General features: G+C 27.2%; 6 protein-coding genes and 1 long non-coding RNA gene across 9 annotated transcripts; 2 read left to right on the top strand and 5 right to left on the bottom strand.

The window, feature by feature from the left end:
* Window positions 1-1,221: 1,221 nt before the first annotated feature.
* On the bottom strand, window positions 1,222-3,294 carry LOC410675 (maternal B9.10 protein). Its single transcript, XM_394152.7, has 3 exons — window positions 3,169-3,294; window positions 1,752-2,483; window positions 1,222-1,625 (listed from the first exon to the last, which is right to left on the bottom strand). The coding sequence occupies exons 2-3, from the start codon at window positions 2,196-2,198 to the stop codon at window positions 1,272-1,274; spliced, it is 801 nt and encodes a 266-aa protein (XP_394152.2). The 5' UTR covers window positions 2,199-2,483; window positions 3,169-3,294; the 3' UTR covers window positions 1,222-1,271.
* Window positions 3,295-6,741: 3,447 nt separating this feature from the next.
* Window positions 6,742-8,798, bottom strand: LOC725042 (proline-rich protein PRCC). 2 transcript variants are annotated; one of them, XM_006571383.3, is made up of 4 exons: window positions 8,716-8,798; window positions 7,881-8,435; window positions 7,738-7,794; window positions 6,742-7,657 (listed from the first exon to the last, which is right to left on the bottom strand). In XM_006571383.3, exons 2-4 carry the CDS (start codon window positions 8,253-8,255, stop codon window positions 6,767-6,769), a joined length of 1,323 nt encoding a protein of 440 aa, XP_006571446.1. In that variant the 5' UTR covers window positions 8,256-8,435; window positions 8,716-8,798; the 3' UTR covers window positions 6,742-6,766. The 2 variants fall into 2 exon arrangements, with proteins under 2 accessions (XP_006571446.1, XP_006571445.1); XM_006571382.3 differs by having other exon boundaries at window positions 6,742-7,660; window positions 8,716-8,796.
* Window positions 8,799-8,843: 45 nt separating this feature from the next.
* On the top strand, window positions 8,844-9,775 carry LOC410676 (adenylate kinase isoenzyme 6). Its single transcript, XM_394153.6, has 3 exons — window positions 8,844-9,071; window positions 9,166-9,317; window positions 9,413-9,775. The coding sequence occupies exons 1-3, from the start codon at window positions 9,029-9,031 to the stop codon at window positions 9,749-9,751; spliced, it is 534 nt and encodes a 177-aa protein (XP_394153.1). The 5' UTR covers window positions 8,844-9,028; the 3' UTR covers window positions 9,752-9,775.
* Window positions 9,776-10,120: 345 nt separating this feature from the next.
* LOC100577992 (iron-sulfur cluster co-chaperone protein HscB, mitochondrial) lies at window positions 10,121-11,076 on the bottom strand. The gene is made up of 3 exons (XM_006571384.3): window positions 10,688-11,076; window positions 10,350-10,606; window positions 10,121-10,272 (listed from the first exon to the last, which is right to left on the bottom strand). The coding sequence occupies exons 1-3, from the start codon at window positions 11,054-11,056 to the stop codon at window positions 10,143-10,145; spliced, it is 756 nt and encodes a 251-aa protein (XP_006571447.1). The 5' UTR covers window positions 11,057-11,076; the 3' UTR covers window positions 10,121-10,142.
* Window positions 11,077-11,231: 155 nt separating this feature from the next.
* On the top strand, window positions 11,232-12,798 carry LOC551584 (probable 28S ribosomal protein S6, mitochondrial). Its single transcript, XM_623976.5, has 4 exons — window positions 11,232-11,403; window positions 11,530-11,669; window positions 11,752-11,916; window positions 11,989-12,798. The coding sequence occupies exons 1-4, from the start codon at window positions 11,359-11,361 to the stop codon at window positions 12,089-12,091; spliced, it is 453 nt and encodes a 150-aa protein (XP_623979.1). The 5' UTR covers window positions 11,232-11,358; the 3' UTR covers window positions 12,092-12,798.
* LOC408572 (myophilin) lies at window positions 12,218-24,662 on the bottom strand. The gene is made up of 4 exons (XM_392114.6): window positions 24,442-24,662; window positions 13,711-13,847; window positions 13,428-13,632; window positions 12,218-13,107 (listed from the first exon to the last, which is right to left on the bottom strand). The coding sequence occupies exons 1-4, from the start codon at window positions 24,493-24,495 to the stop codon at window positions 12,937-12,939; spliced, it is 567 nt and encodes a 188-aa protein (XP_392114.1). The 5' UTR covers window positions 24,496-24,662; the 3' UTR covers window positions 12,218-12,936.
* On the bottom strand, window positions 16,149-23,649 carry LOC107966061. 2 transcript variants are annotated; one of them, XR_003304117.1, is made up of 3 exons: window positions 22,667-23,649; window positions 22,242-22,585; window positions 16,149-22,130 (listed from the first exon to the last, which is right to left on the bottom strand). It is a non-coding gene; the product is annotated as an uncharacterized LOC107966061 (long non-coding RNA). The 2 variants fall into 2 exon arrangements; XR_003304115.1 differs by having other exon boundaries at window positions 16,149-22,585; window positions 22,667-23,648.
* Window positions 24,663-26,201: the final 1,539 nt, after the last annotated feature.

Genomic DNA, 26,201 nt, shown 5'->3' with positions numbered 1-26,201 from the left:
CATCAAAGATGTATATTCTTAAGTGCTAAGTTTTAGTTGTTTTGCTTAAAAACCATAAGCTCAATATATATTTTTATATTGAGCATAATTAAAATAAACATTCATTTTTGTAAATGTATGTTAATTATGAAATTCATGCGTTTGTTAATAATCATCTAACATAAACGATTATTAATAGAATCTCTACTGGAGGCAGTATGTTTACATAACAGGTATGGTGTGCTTCTTTAAAGCAAAAATATTTTAAATTTCTTTGCACCATGAACCTGCAAATTCAAAAGAGGTATCGTTCTTCTATTCGTTAACGCAATATAACAATATACACATACAATAAAAGATAAAGTTGTTGATTTGAACTCGTCAAACATCATTCTCAAATCAGTATTACTAGAATTTCAAAGCTTACATGGTTTGTCAATATTGTTATAAGGCATTATTATCTTAACAAGTTGGTATATTATATCTCTAAATTCTCTATTTTTCTGCATTATAACAATACTGAAAAATAAAGCGAACTTTGAAGCTCCAGTCTTTGTGAATACACTAGATATATATATACACATTAAAGAAAAAGTTCTTTGAAACTCTTTCTTTCTATTACATGACAGAATTTCATGAAATGTTTATTTAAAGAACTGAGATCGCCTATACGAGGCATTAAAATTTATTACATATAATTTAAAGAGGAATTGTATCCAATTTTGGAAATTCATTTAAAATCAATACTGCTCCCTCTTGAAATACCTATAATCTATTTTCTATTAAATCCTTTCTTTTTTGAGGATTAATCAGAAAAAGTGTCACAAGTGATATGACATTTTTTTGTCTTAGACATCAATGACTTAATTCATTCTAATTAAATTCTGTCTAATCTATTATTTTACAAGCAACCTTGCATCCGGAATTAAACATCTATCATCCAATTAATTATTTATATATAACATGTAATAATGCAACATTTCTCGTCATAAAAAATCGTAAGCCTTAGTCGTAATTCGAACAAGGTCATTTGTAATTACAGAATGGGAAATTTTCGTCACTGAAATGTTAATAAATCTGTTCCTAATATAAAAATGTTCACATTAAATTTTTTAAGAATACAATATCAATAATAACATTAATAATAGCAAGATATTTTTAACATCACTATAAATATATGCATACTTTTATATTAAAACAAAATTTTTTAATTATTAAAAGAATTTTTGAATTTCTTTTTTCTTTTATGGGAAGGAACAGATTTTTTAACTACTTTCATAGGGAGGGATCGTTTATACTTTAAGAGCAGCTTTGGGAGACCAATGATGGAAACGGGCAGGTCCTGTAGGATAGGAAGGTGGATGAATCCACTTATTTCCTCTGTGACCCATAAAAGGAGGTGGAGATGGACCACCCAAAAAATGAGGAGGCATAATATTATACCATGGTTGACTTATTGGATGAGGACCATAGCCCATACTGAAGGAGTGACCAAACCAGGAACGATTTCTATTAAGGTGTAACCTTGGGCTGTTTAGATTGCGTTTCCTACCTGTACCATTATTGCTATGCTGTTGATTTTGATTAGCAGAGCTTAGTGGTTTTGATTTTTGTTGCTGATCTGTATTAGTAGTCAAAGGGGATTTCTGTAAAATATAAAAATTGTTAGTATTTATTCAACTTTTTAAATTATATTATTTTTTAATACCAATAAAAAATGAAATACATAATGTAATATATACATAATGAAATACATAATGTAATATATCAACCTGTATCTTAGTCGGCCCCTCAGATTGTTTATTTTCTTTTTCTAATCCTTCATTATTTCCTTGAAAAATTGGTACAGTATTTTCTTTATCATCAAATGATGCTAAAGTACAATATGACCCTTTGCTCTCTCCAAATCGGCAGCAAACTTCATTAGGATCAACCCAAAGTGTTAATTCTACTGGTAATGATAGATCTTCATACTTTACTCCAGCAGCATTAGCTGCACTTTCTAAAGTTGCATCCCTCCGATTATGACCATTTACACGAATACAACGATAACCTTGACCTTTGAATGGTTTGTCTGGAAACCAATGATTTTTAAAACGTTCCGTCAACAATTCCACCAAACGTCGTTTAAAACATTCCAATTGATCAGGACTAAATTTTTCGTTTTTTTCTATCAGCTGTACTAAGAATAGTACTGCTGCAGTAATCTCGTTGCGCATGTTGTCTCTGTCGTATACCAAGTTTATAATTTGCAGATGAAATCCTTCTTTGATGTTGTGATACAATATTCTTGAAAACTAAAGTATCATTTGCTGAAGCTGATGTGGAGCACATAGAGCCCTTCTGCACTGCAGCAATGCTTAAATTTTATATTTATATTTTTTATATTTAATATGATCTATGATGTGTTTTTTCTTCTGTTTTTATTTAAAAAACAGCTTTTGCTAAGTTATTTTGCTCCTTCTTTGGTATACACAATTTATTGAGATTATTTTAATTCTCACCTGAAATTATATAAAAATTATTAATAAAGAATTATCTATTAAAAATAACTATATATTAAAAATCTTACAAATATGCATACTTATTAATATTTTATAAATAAAGATAAATTAAACGAAACAACTTTTCTAAATAAACAAACTTGAAAATAAATTCACATATGCATCTATAAGAACTTTGTTTATTTGTTTCTTTAATGATCAAATTAAAGAAAATATTTAAATAAGTAAATTTTGATAATATTATATATATATGATTTGTTGCATTAAATTATTAATATATATGCAAATAGATTTAACAACCGATATCGTTTCACAATAGAACTACACAACAATATGTTATGGGTATTAATTAGGTTATAAACCATAATTCAGGTTAGGAAAATCATTTAAAGACGCAAGATCGACAATTTACACCGCATTTACAACGATTAGTAATCAGAAACAATACAGACGGCATCATTATAAAATATATTAGATTTCAAGAAACGAAATTGTTCCGAAATAATGAGCACAACGAATTATGCCAGCTCATTCTTGTCGTACCAGGTCGTGCCGTGAGCGATTGTTCCTGAAATACCACAACTCACAGTCTTGGTGATTATTTATTTATCGTAATATTTCATTGCTATTGCAATTATATTTTTACTCAATATACTTAAAAATTTAATACTAATATTAAATTGACCTTACGAATCAGTGACGAAAATTCCGTGTTTCTGGTGAAACTACTACGTCTTCTCTCTCTTTAAATAAACGTACTCGACCCAACACGTGTTACGTTGCATCAATGTCCATGAAGTATGTAGAAAAATATAGACTTTCTACAGTTACTTTTATATTTGTAAGTTTATAAATATAGAAAAAAAAAAATAAAATATTATAAAATCACTTTTAAAATATTAGAAAATAATAATTTACAATGTTTACGATCACATAATAGAATTCTAGATTTTGAAAAAAGTTTAAATTATTAAAGAATGCTTTGTCTTCTTTGAGATTTGAAATTATAATTCTCATATAAAAAACGTTTTTCATGCGAAAATTAAAAAATTAATAAGGTTTATAAAACTTTAAAAAATTTTAAACTTTGATTATTAATATTGAATATAAATAGCGTAAGAATCGTATACTAAAAATGTTAATCAAAATTGAAAAAGTTTGAAACATTCTTAAATCTATCAAAATTCAACTTGTTGCTTACTTCTCAATATATTAAATACTACTAGCATAAACAAGACACAAATTAGATCTACCATTTTATGAAATTTTATGTCTTATGTTTTAAAATATTCATTGCAAAATATCAGATTGTTTAGTATATTCTCTACGATTTAAAGTGATTAGTGCAGAAATTACATTTAATCCAGCCACAGAAATTAGTAAAAGAAACAAGTAAAAGTATTTCTTTTGTTACATTCTCATATTCATATATAACCATCGATATATACGTACATATAGAATGAAAAAAAATCATTTATTCACTTGAAATATTTCACTTATGATTTCACTTTTTGATAATATTAAAAAATTTGAAAATTTTTTTATATCCTTTTATATAGAAAATGTTGATTTACATCAACTAATATATTGATATAAATAAAAAAATTGATATCACATAAAAAAACTATTACTATTTCTTAACACGTTTACTAACGAAAAAATTAATAATATTATATGCTTTCCTTGAAACTATTTAATTTTTAATATTATCAACAAGATATTTCTAATAATCAGTTCAATTTATATATTATTTATATTCATAAAATCTTTACAATAAAAAATATTGTAAAGAAATGAAATTCGATATTACAAAAATAGCACTTGTAAAAGATAAATATATAAAATGTATTTGTAATTAAGATAGGTAATAATATAGGTAATAAGATAGATAATAAACTTTAAGTAATTTCGAATTAAGAAAACTGAAAAAAAAATGTTTATTAAAAAAAGCATATATGAAATAAATATCTAATGATAAATATCTTTAGAAATAAGAAAACTATCAAAAAATGTAATATCTCAAAAAGTAATAAAATTAAAAGATAAATATATCTCGATAAATATATAAAATTAGATTGAAAATTTTTATTTTTAGAAATATGGAAAAAATTTTGCGTGCCACTTCTTGTTCTATTATATTTTCCTAATATAAAATCGAAAATTTAGCTAAAAATTTTCATATTTAATATTTTTTCAAAAATTTTGCGTGCCACTTTCTGTCGAATTATCTTCTTCTAATTTAAAATTTCTAGCATTAAATTTCTATTCAAATTATATTTATTTTATAACTGAAGAATATAATTCGAGAAGAATATGATATGTTAGAATTTCCTAAAATTTATTTATATTTTTATCACTGTTATATACTTACCTAATTTTTATATATTTACTTTGTATACTTACTTCTTTAAAATGTTAGAATTAAAAATTTTTTGATTATTTTACTTAATTCTGAAATTTGACATACTTACCTCTTTTAAGCTGTCATATTTTCTGGAATTAAACATATACAAGATGTTAATATATTCGTGAAATATATTTTTGGAAAATCGATTTTATAGATTTATTTATTAAACTTACCTTTTGAAATTTTGATTCCCGAAGTTTATTTATTAAGTTATAAGCAATTAAGTTTGCGTTAGATAAAATAAGATAGAAACAAAATGAACCGGTGTGACGAAGATAAAATTGTCTCGTTAACATTTATAACTTTCACAACTTTCACAAGATTTATTATTTTATAAATTTTATTGTTACTGAAAATAAATAATTATCAATCATAATTCAAAAATTTAAAATCGTATTTAAAAAACATGATTTTATATGTACATGATCACATATTTTTTAAATAGCCGTTGATAGTTAATCTAAATAGATACTAATTTTTATTATATAAAAGAAATTAAAATCTATATTTAAATTATGATTTATAAATATATATTATCATTAATTTATATATATAAACTAATGTTTATTAAATGTATTAATAATTCACATGTATATTTCTGACCAATAAATATAATTAATATAAAAATTTCATCTTAATCACTTTTTATCTACATGAAGATATATCCTAAATTTGAAAAATAAATTTTTTAATTTTTAAAAATTTTATTTATAATAAAATATTATCACAAATTCCGAAGAACAGACTTAATGTATATATTGAATATATTCAAATATAAATTAAATTTATTAAGAAGGCAGCATATCTTTCAATTAACAAAAATTTATGTATTTCGGAACAAATAAAATGCAACGACTTTTTAATCAAATGAATATTAATATTTATGTGGAATTGATATGGTGTAATGTAAAGTAATATTTTTTTTAATAAAAACTATAGTGATATTTCAAAATAAAATATTTAAAAATTATATAATAATTAAAAATAAATCTTGCATAATAAATGGATATCATTGTATTTTGTGATTTATTATTACAAATTAATACTTTTTTAAATATTATATATAAATATTAAATATTATATCGTGCATAAGATATAAAGTGAAAAAATTTTTTTATTCAATAGAATAATAATTATAAATTTTTTATAAAAATAAATATTAAAGACAAGTAAAAAAAATATATTTTTGAAAAATAAATATTAATATAACCATTATCGATTAAATTAAATTTGAAATTAGGCGTTATTTTATTTAATAACATCGAATAAGAATAATAAAAAATAATTTTAATATTAAGAAAAATGATTTTAATGTTACATTAAGTGTAGTGAATGAAAAATGAAAATAAAGAAAAAGAAATAATGTGTATATAAAGAAAATATAATAATTTTTAAAAATACTTTAATTTTTCAAAAAAGTTTAATTATTTATTTGTTATAAATTTTTAAAAGTTTTATTGAGAACTTTATTGAGAAGTTATATATTCTCAGGAAAACTAAAAAAACATTTATTGTAATTATATTTCATTATATATTATATTAAAAGATTAGCAAATTAATAAATATAGAAAAATTAAAAACTAATTTAACATATAAATTAATAATCTCTACTATTCAAAAATATTAACTAAATAGATATTTACATATATTTGATGAATTTATAAAATATAATCATTATTTTAATTAAATATAAATTTTAAATAAAAAACAAAATGAAACTTTAAAGAATACATTATTAGAAACATAGAAAAAACAAATTATTATTTTGAATAATAATGATACAGAAACTATTAATTAATATGATATTTTATAACTTTTTCATTTTTATATAATTATAAAAAAAAATGTATGTACACATTTTACAAATGTTTTTTATTTAAAAACCATATTTTGATTGAGTTTGTTTCCTTGTTAATCTATTTTGTGCCCATTGATTCTTCAATTCCATTTCCATTGCTTTAGCTTGATGTGCTAAATATGTTATTTGATGTTTCTTTTTAGATTGAGAACTTACTCCACCACCTTGCATAGATATTGGTCTTTGTATAGGCTCTTCTGTTAATGCTTTTATTAACCATTCTCTTTCATCTGGTTTAATATCTTCTCCATTTATTTCTATAATATTTGCTTCTTCAATTTCTTTAGGTTTCCGTTTCACACCTCTTTTTCCACAAAGATATTCTATAGCCTTGTCATCAAAAGCTACATTACCTTCTGTATCTATATTATATTCTTGTTCAGGTACTGGTAACTTTGGACCTATTTCTGTTTTATTTTTTAATAATATTTCTTCCTTTGGTAAATCTATGACATTACTTAATGATGTTTTTTGAGCTTTATTTGTACATATTTTTTTAATATCAATTTTAGAACTTGTGAAGTATGAGTCATTTTTATTTGGATTATTCTTAAATTCTAAATCAGAATTATTTAAATTTATGTCAGTACTCATAGAATCTGATAAAATATTTGAAACAGTATCATTTTGTGTTAGAGCAAAAAAATCTGTGATAGAATTATTATCCTTATCTATAGTTGCCTCACTTTCGTCATCTTCAGAATTTGATTCATGAGTTACATTTATAGAATTTGCTATTATAGGTTTTATAGTTCTTATATTAGAGGTTTTTATATTTGTATCTTTAATAAATGAAACTTTTGTTTGATTAGTTTCTATAGTAGATTTAATAATAGTAGGTACCAAATTATTAGAACTTTTAATATCAATTCCTTTAGGTGGAGGTAACAATGCAAAAAGTTTAGTACCCTTCTGAAAATACACACTCACATATATATATATATTTTTTATTTTCTTACAAAAATATGAATATTATGATAAATACTTACATTTGATGGCTTTAATTTATTACATTTAAGCTCATTTTCCTTTGGAGTATCTACAAACTTTAAATAAAAAAATCTATTAATTTAAAAAAAAATAAAATATTACATACATTTAAAATTTTACATTACATTTAAAATTTTCTTACTTCAGATAAAGAAGGCACCATTATTTTAACTGGTACTCGATCTTTTTTTACTGATTTTCCAGATTTAAATTCTTTTTTCAGAGGAATATCGTCTTCTTCTATGATATTATTTATTTCCGTAATCAAAGTTTTGGGTTTAGGTAATTTATTAAATTGTATTTTTTCTGATGATTCGTTTATCCTAGGTACTTCCACTTCAATCACATTATTTTTATCATTTTCTTGTTGAAAAGTATTATCGTTTGACATCGATAAACATAATTTATCATTTGTTTGTAGAACTTCTGATGTAATTTTATTTTCATTTTCTGCATTACAATTATTTCTTTCATCATCTGAACTTTCATCACTACTTTCATATGCTACGAGACTCATTGTTAAGAAAAAAATATTCAGATAACTGAAATTATCGTTTGGGACGCAATATATACGTCAAAATAATAACCTTAAAGAACATTTGTAACCATAAAATTGTCACACACAATCTGAGATAGATTTACCATCCTATATACGATTTGTAATTCGCCATATTCGCCATTTCTGACGTTATCGATTCTGCAAAAAAATAAAATTACGATGTAGTTAAATATAAAATAAATATTATATAAATATAAAAAAATATTAAAACATATATAAATAAAAATAAATATGAATAAAATATATATTTGAATAATTGAATTGAATAGATTTTTTTAAGATTTTGTTTAATTAAGATAAACAAAAAAAAATATCGGAATTGTCTCTTAAATGCATAAATTTTGCAATCAAGCACAGACAAAGAAATCAAATAGTGGAAGAAGAATATAGGATAAAAATTAAAAAATCAAAAAATTACCTTCAGATCCAGCTTGTAATCTTATTTTGAATCGAATCGGTAATGTTGAAAATGACACTAAAATGGTAAAGAATTCCTTGTCTCTGAAACAAAAAAATTCATTGAATGTTAGATCTATTCTACATTTTGTCTGTGCTATTAATTTTGTCTTAAAAATAATTTATATTACTTTTAAATATATATATACATTATTAGTATTACAATCATATATGATAAGATTTTATTAAAATTGTTATTTCTTAACAATGTGTACTATATGTGATTAATTTCAATATTAATAAAATATTAATAAACATAATTAAATGGCTTTAAGATGATCAATATGAATAGAACTTCTCCAAATATTTTAATAACAGGTTAAATTAAACAGCATCTTTAAAATAAATTAAAATAATAATAATTGTTTTCGTATTTAAAAATCAAATTATTTATAATCAATTTTATTTTTAGGTACACCTGGAGTAGGAAAAAGTTTAATGTCTCGTATTTTATCTGAAAAAACTGGATTAGCCTGGATTGATGTTAGTAAGTTTGCTATTGAAAAAGAATGTTTAGAGGAATATGATGAGGTATATCAATGTCCTATTTTAGATGAGGATAAGGTAATTCATAAAAAATTTTAATTTTCATATAAATATATTATTTTTCATAATTATATAATATTATTATATTAATATATTATATTTTTTAATTGCAGTTATTGGATGAAATGGAAACTCTTATGTGTGAAGGTGGAAAAATTGTTGATTATCATGGAGCTGATTTTTTCCCAGAAAGATGGTTTGATATTGTTTTTGTATTAAGAACAGACAATACTATTTTATATGATCGTTTAAGAGACAGGGGCTATACAGGAAAAAAGTTAGAAGATAATATAGATTGTGAAATATTTCAAACCATTCTTGAAGAGGCAAGATTAGCTTACAGAGAAGAAATAGTTCATGAACTGACAAGTAATAATCTAAATCAAATAACAGAAAATGTAAATAGAATATGTCAATGGATTGAAATGTGGAAAATAGATAATCAAGAATAAATTAAATTAAATTTTGAGTTTTAATATCTTGTCTTCATCATAATTATGTTTTTATTATATACATATATTTTTTAAAGAATAAAATTTAAAAAAAAAATTTAAAAATAAAAGAATATAGATATTAAGAAAAGAAAAATATATTAATATAATTAAAATATTAATTAATATATAAAGAAAATTTTATCAAAAATATAATAAAATATTTAAATTTGTAAATAGTAAATATATTACAATATACTTTTTACATTAACAATATACATTTACATAAAATTAAATATATATATATATATATATATATATATATATATATATATATATATACTATAATAATTATATTAATTATATATTAAATTACAATTATATTACAATTTTACTAATATTAAAATTATATCTATTCTATTATACCTAAATCATATTTTAATTTTTTTAATCTATTATTTATGCTATCATAATATTTCATTTGTATAAGGAGAGATTCTGCTTTCTTAATATCTTTCTGTTCAAATGCAGCTGCTACATTCCTATATAGAAACATATTCATTAATTACACATATATTATAAGACTAAGGCATAAATTTTTAAATAGAAAGAATATTACATTATTAAACTATTTAATATAGTCTCATTTTCTTGTATTAGTTTTTTAATTTTTTCTTCATTATTTGCAGCATCTTCTATTTCTTCATTCTTTTCCATAATTTCCATTAAAAATTCTGCATTCACATTATCTGTTCCTTCTGATATTGTTATACCATTTAATTCTAGCATATATAATCCTCTCTTTAGAGGATGTAATAATGTACTATAAGCTTTATTTACTAATGATGATAAAATCTCAGAAAATTGCTTCTCTTTCTAAAAAATAAAACAAGACAAATTAATAAAATTAATAATGTATTTATAAATATATTGTCATATTTAGTAAATTATACTTACATCAGATTTGTTGCTAAATTTATCAGGATGTAACAGTTTTTGCAGTTCTTTATATTTTTTTTGAATTTCCGTAATATTAACATCGTAAGTTTTTGGAATATCTATTATATCAAAATAAGTTAAATTTTCAGGTGGTTTTTGTAAAACTTTACATTTAGAGCAAAATAAATCAGATTTATATGTAAAATTACAATTCCAACATTTTAATGGACTATCACTTGAATATTTTGAAATGTTCGTTAAAATTAACGAAGAAATATAATTTTTATCTACATAATGCAAATATAGATTTTCTTGTTGTTGTGTAAAATTTAAATATAAAACATTATATCTTTTTATAAGATTAAAAAAATTTTTTCTAAAATACATATTTTCAATACAAATTTATCATAACCTTATTGTTTATCAAATTCAAAATAAATTGATGATAGGTTCTTAAATTTTCTATTAATAACACAAAATTATTAAATATTATTTAATATTATCTAATATTATTTAATTTTATTATTTATTAATTAATACATATATAAAAGAATCTGTTCTATTTAATAAATCGTAAAATATTACGTATCATGCTATATGTGTAGTTCGTGATTCTTATTGTCAATAAGAAAATCTATGTTATTTTTTCAATTAAAATTTCATTTATGTATTGAAAAATAAACGCAAATATGCCGACATATGAAATGCCATTGTTATTACGATTAGCAAACAAGGTATTGTAATCTTTAATGTATTTTAAAACATTTATTTCAAACATTTTATAGATTTGTTAACCTAAATATAAGTATTTTATCTTATTGATAATATAATAATTAATTATCAATGAATAATATTTCCAGACAGAATATGTAAATACTTTAAAAGATATAGCAAAATCAATATTTGAAACAGGTGGATTTATTAGAAAGATTGAAAATTGGGGTATTAAGGAACTTCCATGTAAAACAAATGCTCATAATAGTATTCATACACATGCAAAGTAAATATTATATTATTATATTTTTTATTTTTTATGTATTTATATAATATATGTTAATCAAATAATTAATTATTATTTTCAGCCATTTCATGTTTTCTTTTGATTCGCCACCATCTCAAGTTGTTAAGATTCAAGACGATTGTAGAAGAAACAGAAGTATAATTAGAGTACGGATATATTTAGAAAATGTAGTACCTGAAAATGTAAAATGCACATTTGCAGAAGAAATGTTACCTCCAGCTTATAGGTATTTTTTAATACCATTTAATAGCATTCATAATAAGTTCTCATTTCTAATATATATTTTTATTTATTTTAGACCTAGTGTTCAAAAACTTTTGGAACAAGCTAAGAAACACAAGCGTTATCAGTCTAAATTCAAATATAATTCTGGTCTTGATTATTATCCTTTCATGAGATAAAAGAATTATTTGTTCATTACATAATATATGTTATTTACAAATAAAATGTTGATTTGCTTAATTATATAAATAAAAGCTTAGATAAAAGTAAATAAAATAAAAACTGATAAGAGAAAAGATCATTTATGTCTTTTTAAGTCATTTATTAACTCATATTATCATTACATTATGAAAAATTATTTTTATAATCATCAAAAAATATTTGTACAAAATACTTAATATAATAATATATCATTTATCATCATACAATAACTATAATAGTTATCGTCTTACGCGCAACACGAATCTTTTAAAGTATAATTTGGTTACACTGTAACTCGTAAAGGATTTTATAATAACAGTGACAAAGCCACAGCTCTGTTTCATAATTTATCTGTAATATTTAACAAATATATAGTCATATTATCCAATTGTATTTAGTAGCACAACATATTTTTTTTTGTTTATATTTGCAAATAAATTGTTTTCTTGTTAAAGAATCTTTTTAATACATTAACAATGTATATATTATGTTTTAAAATATACGTATCGAATTTTTAGAATAGACATAATTTTTTACTCTTTACACTTTAACTTATACTGTGTAACTTTGAGATTATTCATTTCTTTAAAAAGGAAGTACAAAAATTTTTATGTTGTACTTTTCTATCTTTTTGTTTAAATACATAGAAAATTATCTATGCGCAAAAATGAGTTTTGTGCACCATTTAGAATTAACTTGGACCACGATAAGAAACATTGTTGTACAACAAAATTTTTTCCGTAAGTCTAGTATATCGTAAAGATAAAATTAGAGACAAGTGTGAAACTGGAATTTTTGTAAATGGCATTTAGACGAATTAGGTTTACATATGTCTAGTATTCCCGAAATTAATGCCACTCTGATTAGCACCTTTATTACTGCCATATTGTAAACTAATTACACCCTGTCCAGCCCTTAATTGTTCTTCAGTAAAATTACGTATATTTTTGTCCGCTTCTTTTGGTCCGATGCTTGGTTTGCCATAATTACCCGCCTACAAATGAAAATTGTAATTATGTATTAATTAAAATTATAAATAGATAATTATAATAGATCTTCAAAAATTAATTTTTTATAAATGACTAATTACAACTAATAAAGAACTTTTTTACATAAAAATATTTTCATATCTCAATCATTGTCCATTAATTTTATTTCTAATTTAAATGATATCAATATAGATAAAACATTGAAATTTCAAAGGAATTCATATAAAAGGAAAGTTTTGAATGATTGTAATTATGGTCTGAAAGAGAAAAATCTTTTTGAAAGAGAAAAAAAATCTCATATATGCATATATATATTTATATATACCTTTCTACCGAGAGATTGCAAACAAATTACGACTGAATTGAGATTTTGTCTTTCCCAAAGATCAACAGTTTGGAAGGTTTCTTGGGCTGGGACACCTAATGTTCTGGCTGCCTCGAGGAACGCATTGATGTTCTCCATACATTTAAATGCCAAACTGGTCTTGTTAACTTTCTTCACGGATCCTTCTTTAATATCATTCACCAATCTGAAAAAAAAAAAATAATGATTAATTATCATTTCAAAAAATTGAAAGAAAATTAATTGTTTAGTAAAGTGTAACTACTTGCAAAGAAGGACTCCATCTTTCAAAATTTCATAAAAATTGTCCATGTCTCCGTTAGTGTTTATATTCTCACCGGTGATCGTTTTGATCCATTCCAAACATTCTTGTGCCAATTCCTCGCTGTATTTGCTATTAATCTGTAACAGAAATGCATTTATGTTAATCAGTAAAGATCATCAAATTTTCTTTGCATAATAGAAGGACAGTAAAATTCCATTTATCCATTTGAACTCCATTTATCAGATCTAAAATTAATCTAAATACTTATCTGAATTCTTATTAAATGAATTTTATTTATTGTAGGAATTGTCTGTTTCTTAAAATGAATCAGATTCTATTGTAATGAAATTATTAAATAAAATAAAATTAAGAGAGGAAAATAAAAACTAAATTTTTATTAATATATTATTATATTTTAGATTACAAGAGAAATTAGTTATTTTGATTCATATTTTATCACGACCAAGATTTCACGAGATTCTCGTCGATCTTTCAAGTAAGGGGCACGAGCCATTACCGACTGCCTGTTATTAATTATGCGATGTGCCAGTGATCCAAGTAACACATCCTGTAGGGTCTGCGACACAAGCGTGGCCGGAGTCACTGACCCAACTTGTTTAAACACTTCATTCGTTGTTCCTTCGTGGTACCTCGCAAATCTTGTCCATGAATGCAAGCAGTTTCGAAGAAATTTTTCGTATTGTTCAAGAAGATTGAAAACGTATCTCAATTTATTCTTCTATTGGCTGTAAAACTTCTCAAAAGCAAATTTTATTCCTTTCCTTTCGCAAAGAATACGCAACGCATACCGCGAGATGCTTATCTGTTTACGAGAAAATATCATTTAATAAATCGAGGAGAAATTTAATTCGACCCAAGAAAAAAAAGATCTTCTAACTTGAAAATAAAGTTCAGGAATTCTTTTAAATACGGAACTCGTTTCCCGAGTTCACGATCTTATAAAAGACGATTATGAACGAGCACGCCAACAACTCGACGAACTCCTCGTGTATCCTAAAGCCCGTGGAGAACGCGTAATGGGCGCACAGTTATTCACGTAAAGGCTACCTAAAAAGGAGAGGTTCGTAAGCATGGATCGTCGTATTCATCCCGATGCAGTATGCATATTCCGTTAGCCATACGGTGTCTTGATCGTGATATATTTCACGTGCCTCGTAAAACTCACCAGTCTCTTGATCGATACAATTAGAATAATATACTGGAAGTATATATATATATATATATGAGTTCTGGTAATCTTGCTAAGTCGCAGATGCGATTTTCTCCTGAGATATTTTTCCTTTTCTTTTTATATATATATTTTTAGAATATATTAAGTTGAATTTATACAGAAAGTTTTATCGAATAATCTGTATAATTATATACAGGGATTAAAAGTATTATTTTTAAATTACAAAAATGACGTGTTTTTTTTATACTCAGAAATATATATATATATATATATATATATATATATATACAAACAATGGGCAATTTTGTTATGAAGAAATATCACGCTGAAAGTATTCACTTTCACCAAACCGTCATTCAGTCTGTTAACGTTTGACACCTAGTCCGCGAAATAAATATATGCATAAGCAATTACAATATATCATTAATATGAATAATGACGATCGTTAAATTAAAAGTAAATTTCTTTTTCCTCGAACGTGTCTTATTGTTATTTCATTTTATTTATTACCTGATTATCTGGAAGACAAAGGAAACGATATTTTTGTGTACAAGCAAACTTTTTTCCATTTAAACCTATCTTGTTTCAATGTAAAGACACCTCGTTTACTACTCATTAATCATATTCTAAGCCTTACTTTTTCGTTTTCGTAACAATGTTTTCAAACAATATTGTTATCATAAAAAAAATTCTCTACTATAATCGTTCGATAACGATAATTTAGATATTTTCGATATTTAATAAACAATAAATGGCAAATAAGGATTAATGTATCGAAAGATTATAAAATATTACATTTCTATATTTCTTCGAGAATATTTTTCATAAAAAGAAGAAAAAAAAATAATAATAATAAAAATTCTTATTAAAATTTATGAACGTTTAAGAAACGATAACAGGTAAATTATTGTCGTTGCAAGTGTTTCTTTCTCTCTACAATTTTTGTCATATCCAACGATAACATTCGGAAGCAGCGGACTTCGCTATCTCCTCCCTTATATCTCGTGATATAAACCCACGATGTAGAGCACGATGCGAATTCTATATTTAGGTATTAAGTAAGCGCATGATAATTTCATTAACGTGAAGAAAAAAATGATATGCGAGAAATGCGTTAAAGAAGTGATAGAGCAGTTTAAGCCGATCGAATAGAAACAATATCGAGCAATACGATTAAAAAACCGCTTTTTGGATTATTTAATACGAGATCACAACATTGATGAGTCTTCTAAGCTTGTAATTTCCATTTGAGAGCCCATTTGCATACGAACACATCATTAGTTGCTTTGCGATTTTCTCCGTCCTAGTTATATTTCTATGTATGTATCGTTATGTCTTTCTTTTTTATATTTATTACATTATTAAATATGAGAGAATAAAACTTTCAATGTTAATAAATTTTGATAAACTTAATTCTTTGATCATTTTGTTCCTCGAATTTGTAACGAAGAATTTTTTAAATATTTATATAAAAAAAAAAAAATAATCGAATATGATAATGCTTTTTGTCGCATTAAATTTCAAGAAAGTTACCTTTGCCCAATTGCATACCACACAAAATGTTGAAGCCGAGATCTTCTCAAACGAGTTTGAAGGGTGTGGTGTGGAATTTATTCTATTCAAAATTATGCGGGGTTGCAGCTGAATCCTCGCAGATATAATTTTTCTTCTCTTTCTGATTTGTGCCACTTCAGAAAAGTACGCTCGTTCCTCAAATTTAGATGCCATTTCTTTTCTTTGTTCGAAGAACTTTTACATCGATAGTAAATTTAATAAATATATTTTGATGGAAAAATATGCAATTATCAATAACACGATAATCGATAGGATTTGAATAATTCTATTTGATCACTGATCTTTGTTCGATTAGATATCTCGGGAAACTTGAAATGACGCTGCCCAGTTTTATTTCGTCTCTATTTATCAATAGTAATTATTTATCAAATAATTAAAATATCTAATAAGTAATCAAAATATTTAAAAATTACTTTTATCCCTTATGAATGAAACTTGAAATTTAAATTCAAAAAATGATATATATTGTATCCAATTTAATAATAATAACATCAATTTATCGACTGACTTTAAATGTTCAGCTTTATTAAGCTTTTTATTATCGAAAAAAAATACATATTTTGCAAAAAAAAATTACTTACTTGTATCGTAGACTGTTCCAAGCATAAGTGTACGTCGGTTAGCAGGGCAAGTGTTTGCAATTAAAGAATCGTTTCGTGTCTTTCTAGTAGTTGTGTGACAATGACGCTTTTAATGGCTCCCTAGCTCGTTCACGGTCATGAAAAATGGGTCAAAGGCTTGGCTATCAATGAACCAGTGGGCAAATTGAAGGAATTGCTCTTCACCAAGATGCTGCCGCCAGCAAAATCGTTTTCCTTGTTACACAGAGTACACTTAGATTAATTTATTGGCCGTAGAATTAACGTTGTTAACCAACTTGCGAACTTGGACAAGTAACGATACCTTGTTCATTTGATCGACGAGATAAATCGAGATAATTAATTCGAAATCCTCTTTGAATTTTTTATAATTTTAATAACTATATTTTATATTGCAGATTTTATTTTATACAGATGGATAATGTCATTGTATTCAATTTATTTGATAGGAGTTTTCTATTATGAAGAAGCTGCCAATTTTTACTAGATTGAAACGAATTATTTTTTCATTAATAACAATTCTTGCGGTAATAAGATGATTAAGATGATTGAGCAATCGATCGATATGAATAAATATCGATGATATTTATCGGTGTAACGATAAGTTTTCAAGTTTACATTTATATTACTTATCGATTAAATGATAAGAAAGATTTGAATCCATACAATTTTTTAGAAAACTATCAATCAATTATTAGAGAATAAATATCAAATTGATATCGAGCTGATATCAAAGCTTGAAACTGTTTAAATTTTGCACCTGTTGGAAGTTTCAAATCACCAATGTAATAATAATTACAGATCGATTACACATCGAATTGTGCTTTTCAATTTTTTACATTTAATTCAGTAATGTCACATGACAATGGAAATATGTAAAAATACGAAAGAGGATATTTCATCACGAGAATCAAGAGGAAAAAAAAAAAAAAGAAACGAAATAATCGCGCATGATTAAATCGAATCACCTTGATCGCGAGCACAAGGAGAACTGCATTTAAAGATTGTCCCTTGTTTGACAAGTTTCCATATTGATGTCGAAATCTCTGATAAAAGATTTTTTTTTCTCCTCGATCGTATAACGATTTTCCTTAAACGATAAACGATCACTTTTTTCAATCTAGATTCATTTAAACATGAACGATCCACTTTCTAATACAGATTCATTTATTAATCAAATTTTCTTCATTTTTTCTTTCAATCGCAATTTCCTTCGACGTATTTCTATCTCTTCTTTTCGTTCGATCTAACATACTTTTTATTATATATATAAAAATCTAAACATTCCTGAAGCATTAGAATTTACGATTATCGTGTTCGATTCATCTCCATCGTAGAGTTTCGAAAGATGGCTCTCTTAGAAATTAAACATCTAATTTTATTGACGAGTTAAATATTTAAAAAAAAAAAAAGAAAGGAAAAAAATCGCATTTTATATTCAGAAAAATCGTTGACCCACTTCAAGAGTCGTCATGATTGCGTAATTCCGCAACATGATTCCACAACAGAGATAAATAATTGTGTATTTTCAAACGTGAGCCTGCTCGAAGGTTGCAGGCCATATAAGGATCTCTAAACGAGATGAAGCCCGAACAGGTAAGACACCGTCAATACTTATCGTATGTGGAACTTTGTAAGTTGATTTACCGTCCAACGTAAGTACGATTGCACGGTTATACAATCGTTACGGGACATTGGTTTAATCCATTTCGCCACTTTATTTCAACTGAGCCTATTAAATTTGCGTCACCCTTGTTCGAATACAAAACCGATGATCTCAAGATTTCAATCTGTCCGGATTCCGCGCAATTTTGATTAAACGAATTGAAATTATTAGGAAAAAGAGAAAAACTTTTAATACAGATTTTCTCACAGAGAGAGAAAGAGAGAGAATTTAAATAATAAATTTATGAAAGCTCGGCTTGCATTGCGTGAAAAATTTTGATTACGATGATTCATCCATGACTCACGTTGTCATTTGGAAGCATCGCGATAACCTATATTGATGGGCCACTTCGACAAACAAGAGTATTGTTCCAAGCCTCATCGGAGCGGATGAGGACCAACATGTTTCTGATTTTTCATTTCTTTTTCTTTTTTTTCCCCCCATCCTTCATAAATTCATACCTCGACGAGATATTAGAGCAAAAAGAGATTCATTAATATTAATGCGATTTCCGCACTAATGAGCATACAAGATTTCGTCCCGTGGATGGAAATTGATCGCGTCTGAAGCGAAGTTCACGGTTGTTTCTCGACCGTGAAATTCCCTCCACCGTTCGTGGGAATCGGAGATTGTTAATTTGAAGGAGCGCAAGGCCACGAGGGGGAAGAACGCGTCGATTCTTAAGGTCTTTCGTAACTCGGTCATTTTTCGCCGGCATATGGACTGGTTTAATTAATCCGTCAGAAATCTTGCTATGGGATGATTATATCTTCGCGTGGAAAAATCTAAAAAGAGAAAACGCAATATGCAAGAGTTGGAGATGGAAAACGAGCGCTGATAAAAATCTCAAGTTGAACCAATTCCCTATTGAATTGGCTCGCGCGAAAAGTAAAACTTCATTTCCATATCGTTCGATTGGAAACACGATTTCGTAACACGTCTCGTTGGTGTTCGATTAAGTAATAAATCATCATCGTCGATAATTAACGTTCGGTTAAATTGATAACTGACGAAGATATGACATAAGGAAGAAACTATGTAACGTCTCGGGCTATGAGTCACGGGCAAGAGAAAGTTTCATGGAACCCATGCACTTAAACTTTATCACCACACTTTACTCCCAACAACTACAGACTTCACGATTATGGGATCTTGAGGTGATCTTCTCTCTAAATACCACTTTGCATCTATCAACGACGATGATCGAATTTTGAAACGCTTTATTTAGAAAAAAAATAATTATATCACGAAAGCGATATAAGAGAAACTTTATGTTTTCCATTAAATTTTAGAGAATTTCTTCCTGAAAAAAATTGTGTCAGTATTAGTTGTAATTATGTAAATTATCACAGATTAAAAAATTTCAAAACACGTAATCCATTCGTAACCTTCTTATTCGTCTATGAGTTTATGATTAGTCACGTATAGATGATCGATTCGGTCGATGGCGCATCAAACTAACGGGCTTTCAGCCTGTTACATTCTATCGAGATTTCTTCGTGCAACATCTCTCAAGGTGAATCAGACGAATCGGTTGCTCGGTCGAGATGGCCTGTGAATATATTCTCCGGCGAAAAAGAACGAGGATCAGAATGCAGATGCAGGATATTCCAACGAGCCCAGTATCGCGAGTCGCTCGAACTGAGAATTTGTATTGCACTGTGCTGGTGTCCTTCGCCTCTATTACCATGCTCGGCCTCACGTGTCAACTAATGATTTGTGCACAAATTTACGTTGCTAACATGTTCTTCGTAATTCGCCATTTTAAATCGCAATTGCGAGAGTGGAAAAAACGGAACGATAACTTTGGAAGAAATTATACGAAGAAAAATTCCACGATCGTTCAACAATTATAATTGAAAATTCTTCTCTTCTTCCATTTCTTTGATTTTTCTTTCTTTTTTCTTCTCTAAAAGCTCTTAAAAGCTCAGACTCATTTGATTGGACTAATCTTTTTTCTTCTAATTCTCCCTTATTATATATCTGTACTCCATTCAACTTGTATATTTATTTATGTTGAAAAAAAAATATCTAAGGATTATTTCGTTCGTCCATCTATTTCGTCAGTCACGAAACGAAGATCCACGCGCGGAGATTCGAACGACGGAAGAAAGGTCAGCGGACGTGAGAATTCCTCGAAGGAGGCTGGAAGAATCTGTCTACGATCGTTAATCCACCAACATCGATTGTAAAAGCAACCTGGGAAGAAAATATATAGCGGTAAGGAGAGAGGAGTGTTCCTCGAGATCGCCTTCAGCCATTCGTTCCTAAAACGGAAACCACTTTATAGTGTTTCCGGTGGCTAATGCAGATATCCTCCGCGCGGGGATGAAGCACGCCTATTTTTAGGCCTCAAGTATAATGCCGCACATTCATCGCACTTGGTTCACGGAAACACGTGGCTATAATTGTTATGTCTATTTTGTAACGAAACATGCTTCCCTTATGGTGTATCGTGGGGGACGATACACGGGAATTGAAATTAGAATTCTCTCGAAAAATATATCATAAGGGTGCGCCGTGTTTTCTGATTAGAATTAAAAGTAATCGCGTGACTTTTGGAAATTAACAAAAAAAGGAACGTTTTATCGAGATTATGTTTCTTGGGATTCTCGAAAGCGTAATATTTTTTATTAAATAATTAGTAAATTAAATAATAATAGATAATGAAAATTTTATTTGAAGAATGTTGTCTATTTGATAAAAAAAAAAAAAAAAAAATTAAGAAAGATTCAACGAACATTTATCTCGAACTATTTGTGCCTTGATTATCATACATTATATTCATATTGTATTTATCGAATAACGAGAATCCTATTATCATCTCTTTTGTCGTTATACGTACGTGCAATGTTTCGTATTAGAATATGAATAACAATTTTATCGATGAATAATATGATTGAGTAATAATAACTGGACAAGCTTATCACAAGTTTGAATAATAATTACTCTCTGCAATTTTTGCTATTTCACACTTGTAACAGCAAGAAATGATAGAAATGATTGACCTAATAATTATAAAAGATTCGTGGGATGAATATGAAATACCGATAATGATACTATCGTTGAACTCTCCTCGTCACTCCGCAATTAATATTGTGCGCCAATTTCTGGCAATGATTAATTTTGGTACAAATTTAGAATAAATTGTGCGAGACATAGCGCACACACACTGATAACGTATCTTATATTATAATCGTAAAAAATTGAAAAAAAAAATTACCTCTCAAAGATCTTTTCATTATTAGAACATGACGAATCTCGATTTCTTTTTTCAGTTCGTTGGATAAACGTCATTGTATCAATAAAAAAAAGAAAAAAAAAATAGTGAACCAACCATTGCATTCCAATAGCGATAAGGATATCTTCGTATTGAACATACGTTTCTCTGCAATAATGAGCGTCCTTCAGATTAGTTGCTCGCTAATTGTTTCAAGAAAAGAAACAAAAAAAAAAAAAAAAAAAAAAAGAACAAGTTCGAAACCAATGTACAACAAACCCTTTGTATTTCGCTCCATTTTTTCCCCCTCCCTTCTTGTTTGATACGAAGATGAACATACCGTTTCTTTTTCTTTCTTCTTTTTTGAGAATCGAGTTATTTTTCGTCGTATCAATACCATATTCGAGGATGACACGATTCTGTTCCAGTTTTTTTTATCAATTACTAATTAGGAAAATTGAGATTGCCTCTTTTCCCTTTTCATTAGTAAAGTGTTTTTTTTCCTTTTTTTACTTAACGACGATACGATTTCACTTTTTAACACGTTTTGAAGATAAATGCAGCCGAATGTTATTTTTATGATGACAATATACCAATGCTTTTTTTTATATTTTTCCAAACAACTTTAAAATGCAATTTTTATAAAATATTTATACAATACAAAATGAAAAATATATTATTTGAAAAATTATTATTTTCCTTACCGTATCATCCAAACATTTGCAGTGAAACGTTAATTTAACCCAAACGTCATGAATGAACTCCCGTAAAGCATAACTACGTCATACTACTGTTCGATGTTATGAAAGAGTACAACGCGCAACAAGAATAGACTCGGCGATTCCCCGTATCTGTATCGTGCGGTCAACCTAGAAATATTAGGATGGTTATAAAGGTGATTCGAGGCGAAAGGATAAGTGTACCATGGCCGGTGGGTTTCGTCGAGGGACGCTCCCTTCTTTGGCAACTGGGTCTCGTTTTAATTCTCGGAGGAGGAAGGGATCGGCCGGCAGCTGTTGCTTCGAACACGGTTCCCTCCGAGGCGAATTCGATGGAAACGCGGCGTATGCTCAGGTGTGACGAAAGGAAACAATCTTCGACCGTATCGAAATCGCGATAATCTTCTTGCAAATTCTTTCCTCCTCCGGTACCTTGACGTATCTACGATTTGTCATTTCCGTTCACGATGAAATTGCCGTTTAGCAATCTTTTTCCTTTTTTTCTTCTTTCTTTTTTTCCTCTCTTTTTGCATTTAAAGATGACTCGATTTTAAACTTTGCACGATCGGAAAGATTCGAGAAGAATTTTTTTATTTGTTGTTGTGTTGTTTGAATTTGAATGAAGAAATTTTGAGATAAAAGTGAAGCGAGAAATTGGGAGACTTTTTTTTTGATCAAATAATTTTTGATGATAACGAAACGCGATTGGATCGAATATGATTCGAAGAGGATTGTAGTAATTTTGCATTTTATTTACGTAAAGATTTGATATTGTAATAAAGTATTGGAGTAAGGAAATTATTTGGTAGATAGAACATAAAGATTCGAAGATTAGATAGGAAATGAAGATTTATAAAGATGATCCTATTATACTGAAGTTGAAATTTTATGGAAATTTTTGTAATTTTTACTTATCGGAAAGGAATTCGATTTAATTAAAGAAGATTATATCATTTTATTTTCAAGTGCTAGAGATAAAATTCTAAAAGGAGAAATTCTTAAGAAGATAAATATTTAATTTAATTTTATTAAAAATCAACAATTTCGAATGTCAAAATCACGTCACGATTTACCTGTGAACAGTTATTCTTTCACGCTCTGCATTGTAATTATTCTCATGGGATTATTCTCCAATAAGTGTCATGAAATATCTCTGACATGAGCTTTGTAATCTGCAGACACGAATGATTGTCACGTACGTGCATACATAGATACATACAATCTAAGTTAAACCTATGAATTATTCCAACGATCCTCAACCTCCAAACAGTCAAAATATTTACCGATTTTAAATTCCTTCTTTAATCTTTTAAATAAGCAACAAGACAATCAGACTTGATTAAATATTATTTTGATTTAATTTTTGAATAATAAAAATGTTTATAAGTTCGTTGCATCTTTCTATTTTTTTTTAATAGAAATATCTATTATATCATAAAAAAAAAAAAAAAGAAATGAATTCAACAGAAACGATATCTCAAGTCTAAAATTCCTGACAGATCGAGTAAAAAAACCTGAAACAAGGAATTTAAATTAAATCTCGGCAATCGATATCGCCAAACTTCCACTATATTTTATCAGAACAAATAATTCGTTTATCTTCGAGAGCATAGGTGCAATGAACTTTGTAATACGCACGCGCAACCACCCTTACTAGGTCGAATTCCATAAGGGATGGTCTCGCAGTAGGTCATGTATCATCGAACAAAACATGTACGTATATGTATTAAAAAAAACTTTTTCTTTTTTTTTTTTTTTACCTTTCTTTGCGCTTCCGCCGCAAATCCAGACTTAGTAGCCCTGTTGTTGGCCATTTCGTTCACCTTTGATTCCGTTTCACTAAAAAGCAAACTCACAAACAATCGAAATCGTTATCGACCGTGCCACGATGTTCACCGTTCAACGGTTGCGGCTCGACTGACGCGCCTTAGGATCGTATGTCGATCGGCGAGAGTTCTTTCGACGCTTATTGGCCGGACCGGCACTGGCCGAGTATTGAGTTTTCGTTTGACGTCGCGACACGTGACCTCCGTTCTCCAGTCTGGCACGAGGATGACGTCAGACGTCGTCTCTGACGAATTCCTGGAGCCGTTTTCGTATCGAAAAATTTCTGTATCAGCGAATCTGGAAGGTATAGTTCTGCTATATAAAAAATAATATCGATTATGTTTTAATTTGTATAAGCATTTTTTTTAATATTTTACGACGAATGGCGCTCCGTAAAAATAACAATATTTGGAGAAAAACGATATTTCATCGAATAATAACTTTTTTTTTTAATTATAACTTTTTTTTAGTTATAAGATTTTAATGTAGCAAAAAATTTAATAATAAAAAATAAAATTTAAATACGAATGGCGTTGGACGTTGAAAAAAATTAATGAGAAATTCTAATCGAAACGATCGATATTAGTTTTAAAAATTGTACATAAATAAACAAGTTTCATTTTTTTACAAACATTTCTTTCTTAATTTTTTGTCGCATTATTAGCGTTTGATTGATTTACGCGCAACAGTGATGTTAACTTCGGATATAGACCGACAAATTCTTCGAATGGCACTCCTTGTAACTCGAAAGTATCAAAAAAAAATCTTATCTTACGATGCCACTAATCACTGAAGAAAAATTTATTTTCTCCGCGATAGCGTTTCACGTCTTCGTTTTTAGACGTTTCAAGACTTATAAACCATTATTTATTTATTATTGAAATCATTTATTTCAATATTTTATGATGATTCTTTTTCCATTATTGTATTGTAAAGATAAAATATCGTACTTTATAAAACAGGATATAGAAATTTTTATAAAGCGAAAGAATGCCAGCTAAGTCGTAGAACCTACGATGAATATAGATTGTATAGAATCCTTCGTACTACCTTCATCCTGACCACTTTCTCAAGCCCCTCTGTTGCTTTAAGACGTTGCGTCGAGAACTCGTTCTGGAAACGGAACTGGCAATAGAATAACAAAGAAATTTTTATGCCTGTATTTTATTTCTATTTTTCAATAAATCGTAATTGAATCCATTTGTCCCGTTTTTAAGACAAATTCCTTTCCTTCCTTAGAAATATTATAAAAAAAAAAAAAAAATACATCAAGAGATACAAGTACCTTTTCGCAATAAATCGAACGAATATATAAATTTCGTTCTACGATTATTATATTGCATAATTATTGCGCGTAATTATTATATCTATGCAAATAATATCAAGCAATGATTAGATTGTCTGTTTTAAATTCTTTTTTCGTTTGAATTATTTACATAATTTTTTAATGTTTTCTTTATCCAAACTAGAAGTTGATTTTTGAATATATTTGTTAAGATGTTATAAACCGTCCGTCCTATATATCTCTTCTATAAATTATACATCGTACATCGTGATCGTGCATCGCTTTACTTGCATCTCCACTGTATTCTAAGGACATTCAGTGGCCCGTGAGAAAAGCATTGCTGTAACAGAAGGAATGCATGGAATTTAACTTAACAACGTTCTCCTCCATGAAATTTTTGCAAGAAAT

The sequence above is a fragment of the Apis mellifera genome, linkage group LG1 (assembly GCF_003254395.2).
Source record: "Apis mellifera strain DH4 linkage group LG1, Amel_HAv3.1, whole genome shotgun sequence".
In the NCBI taxonomy this organism is placed as follows: Eukaryota; Metazoa; Arthropoda; class Insecta; order Hymenoptera; family Apidae; genus Apis; species Apis mellifera.
The sequence above is the reverse complement of the archived record's forward strand: the minus strand, read 5'-3'. Positions and strand labels throughout refer to the sequence as shown.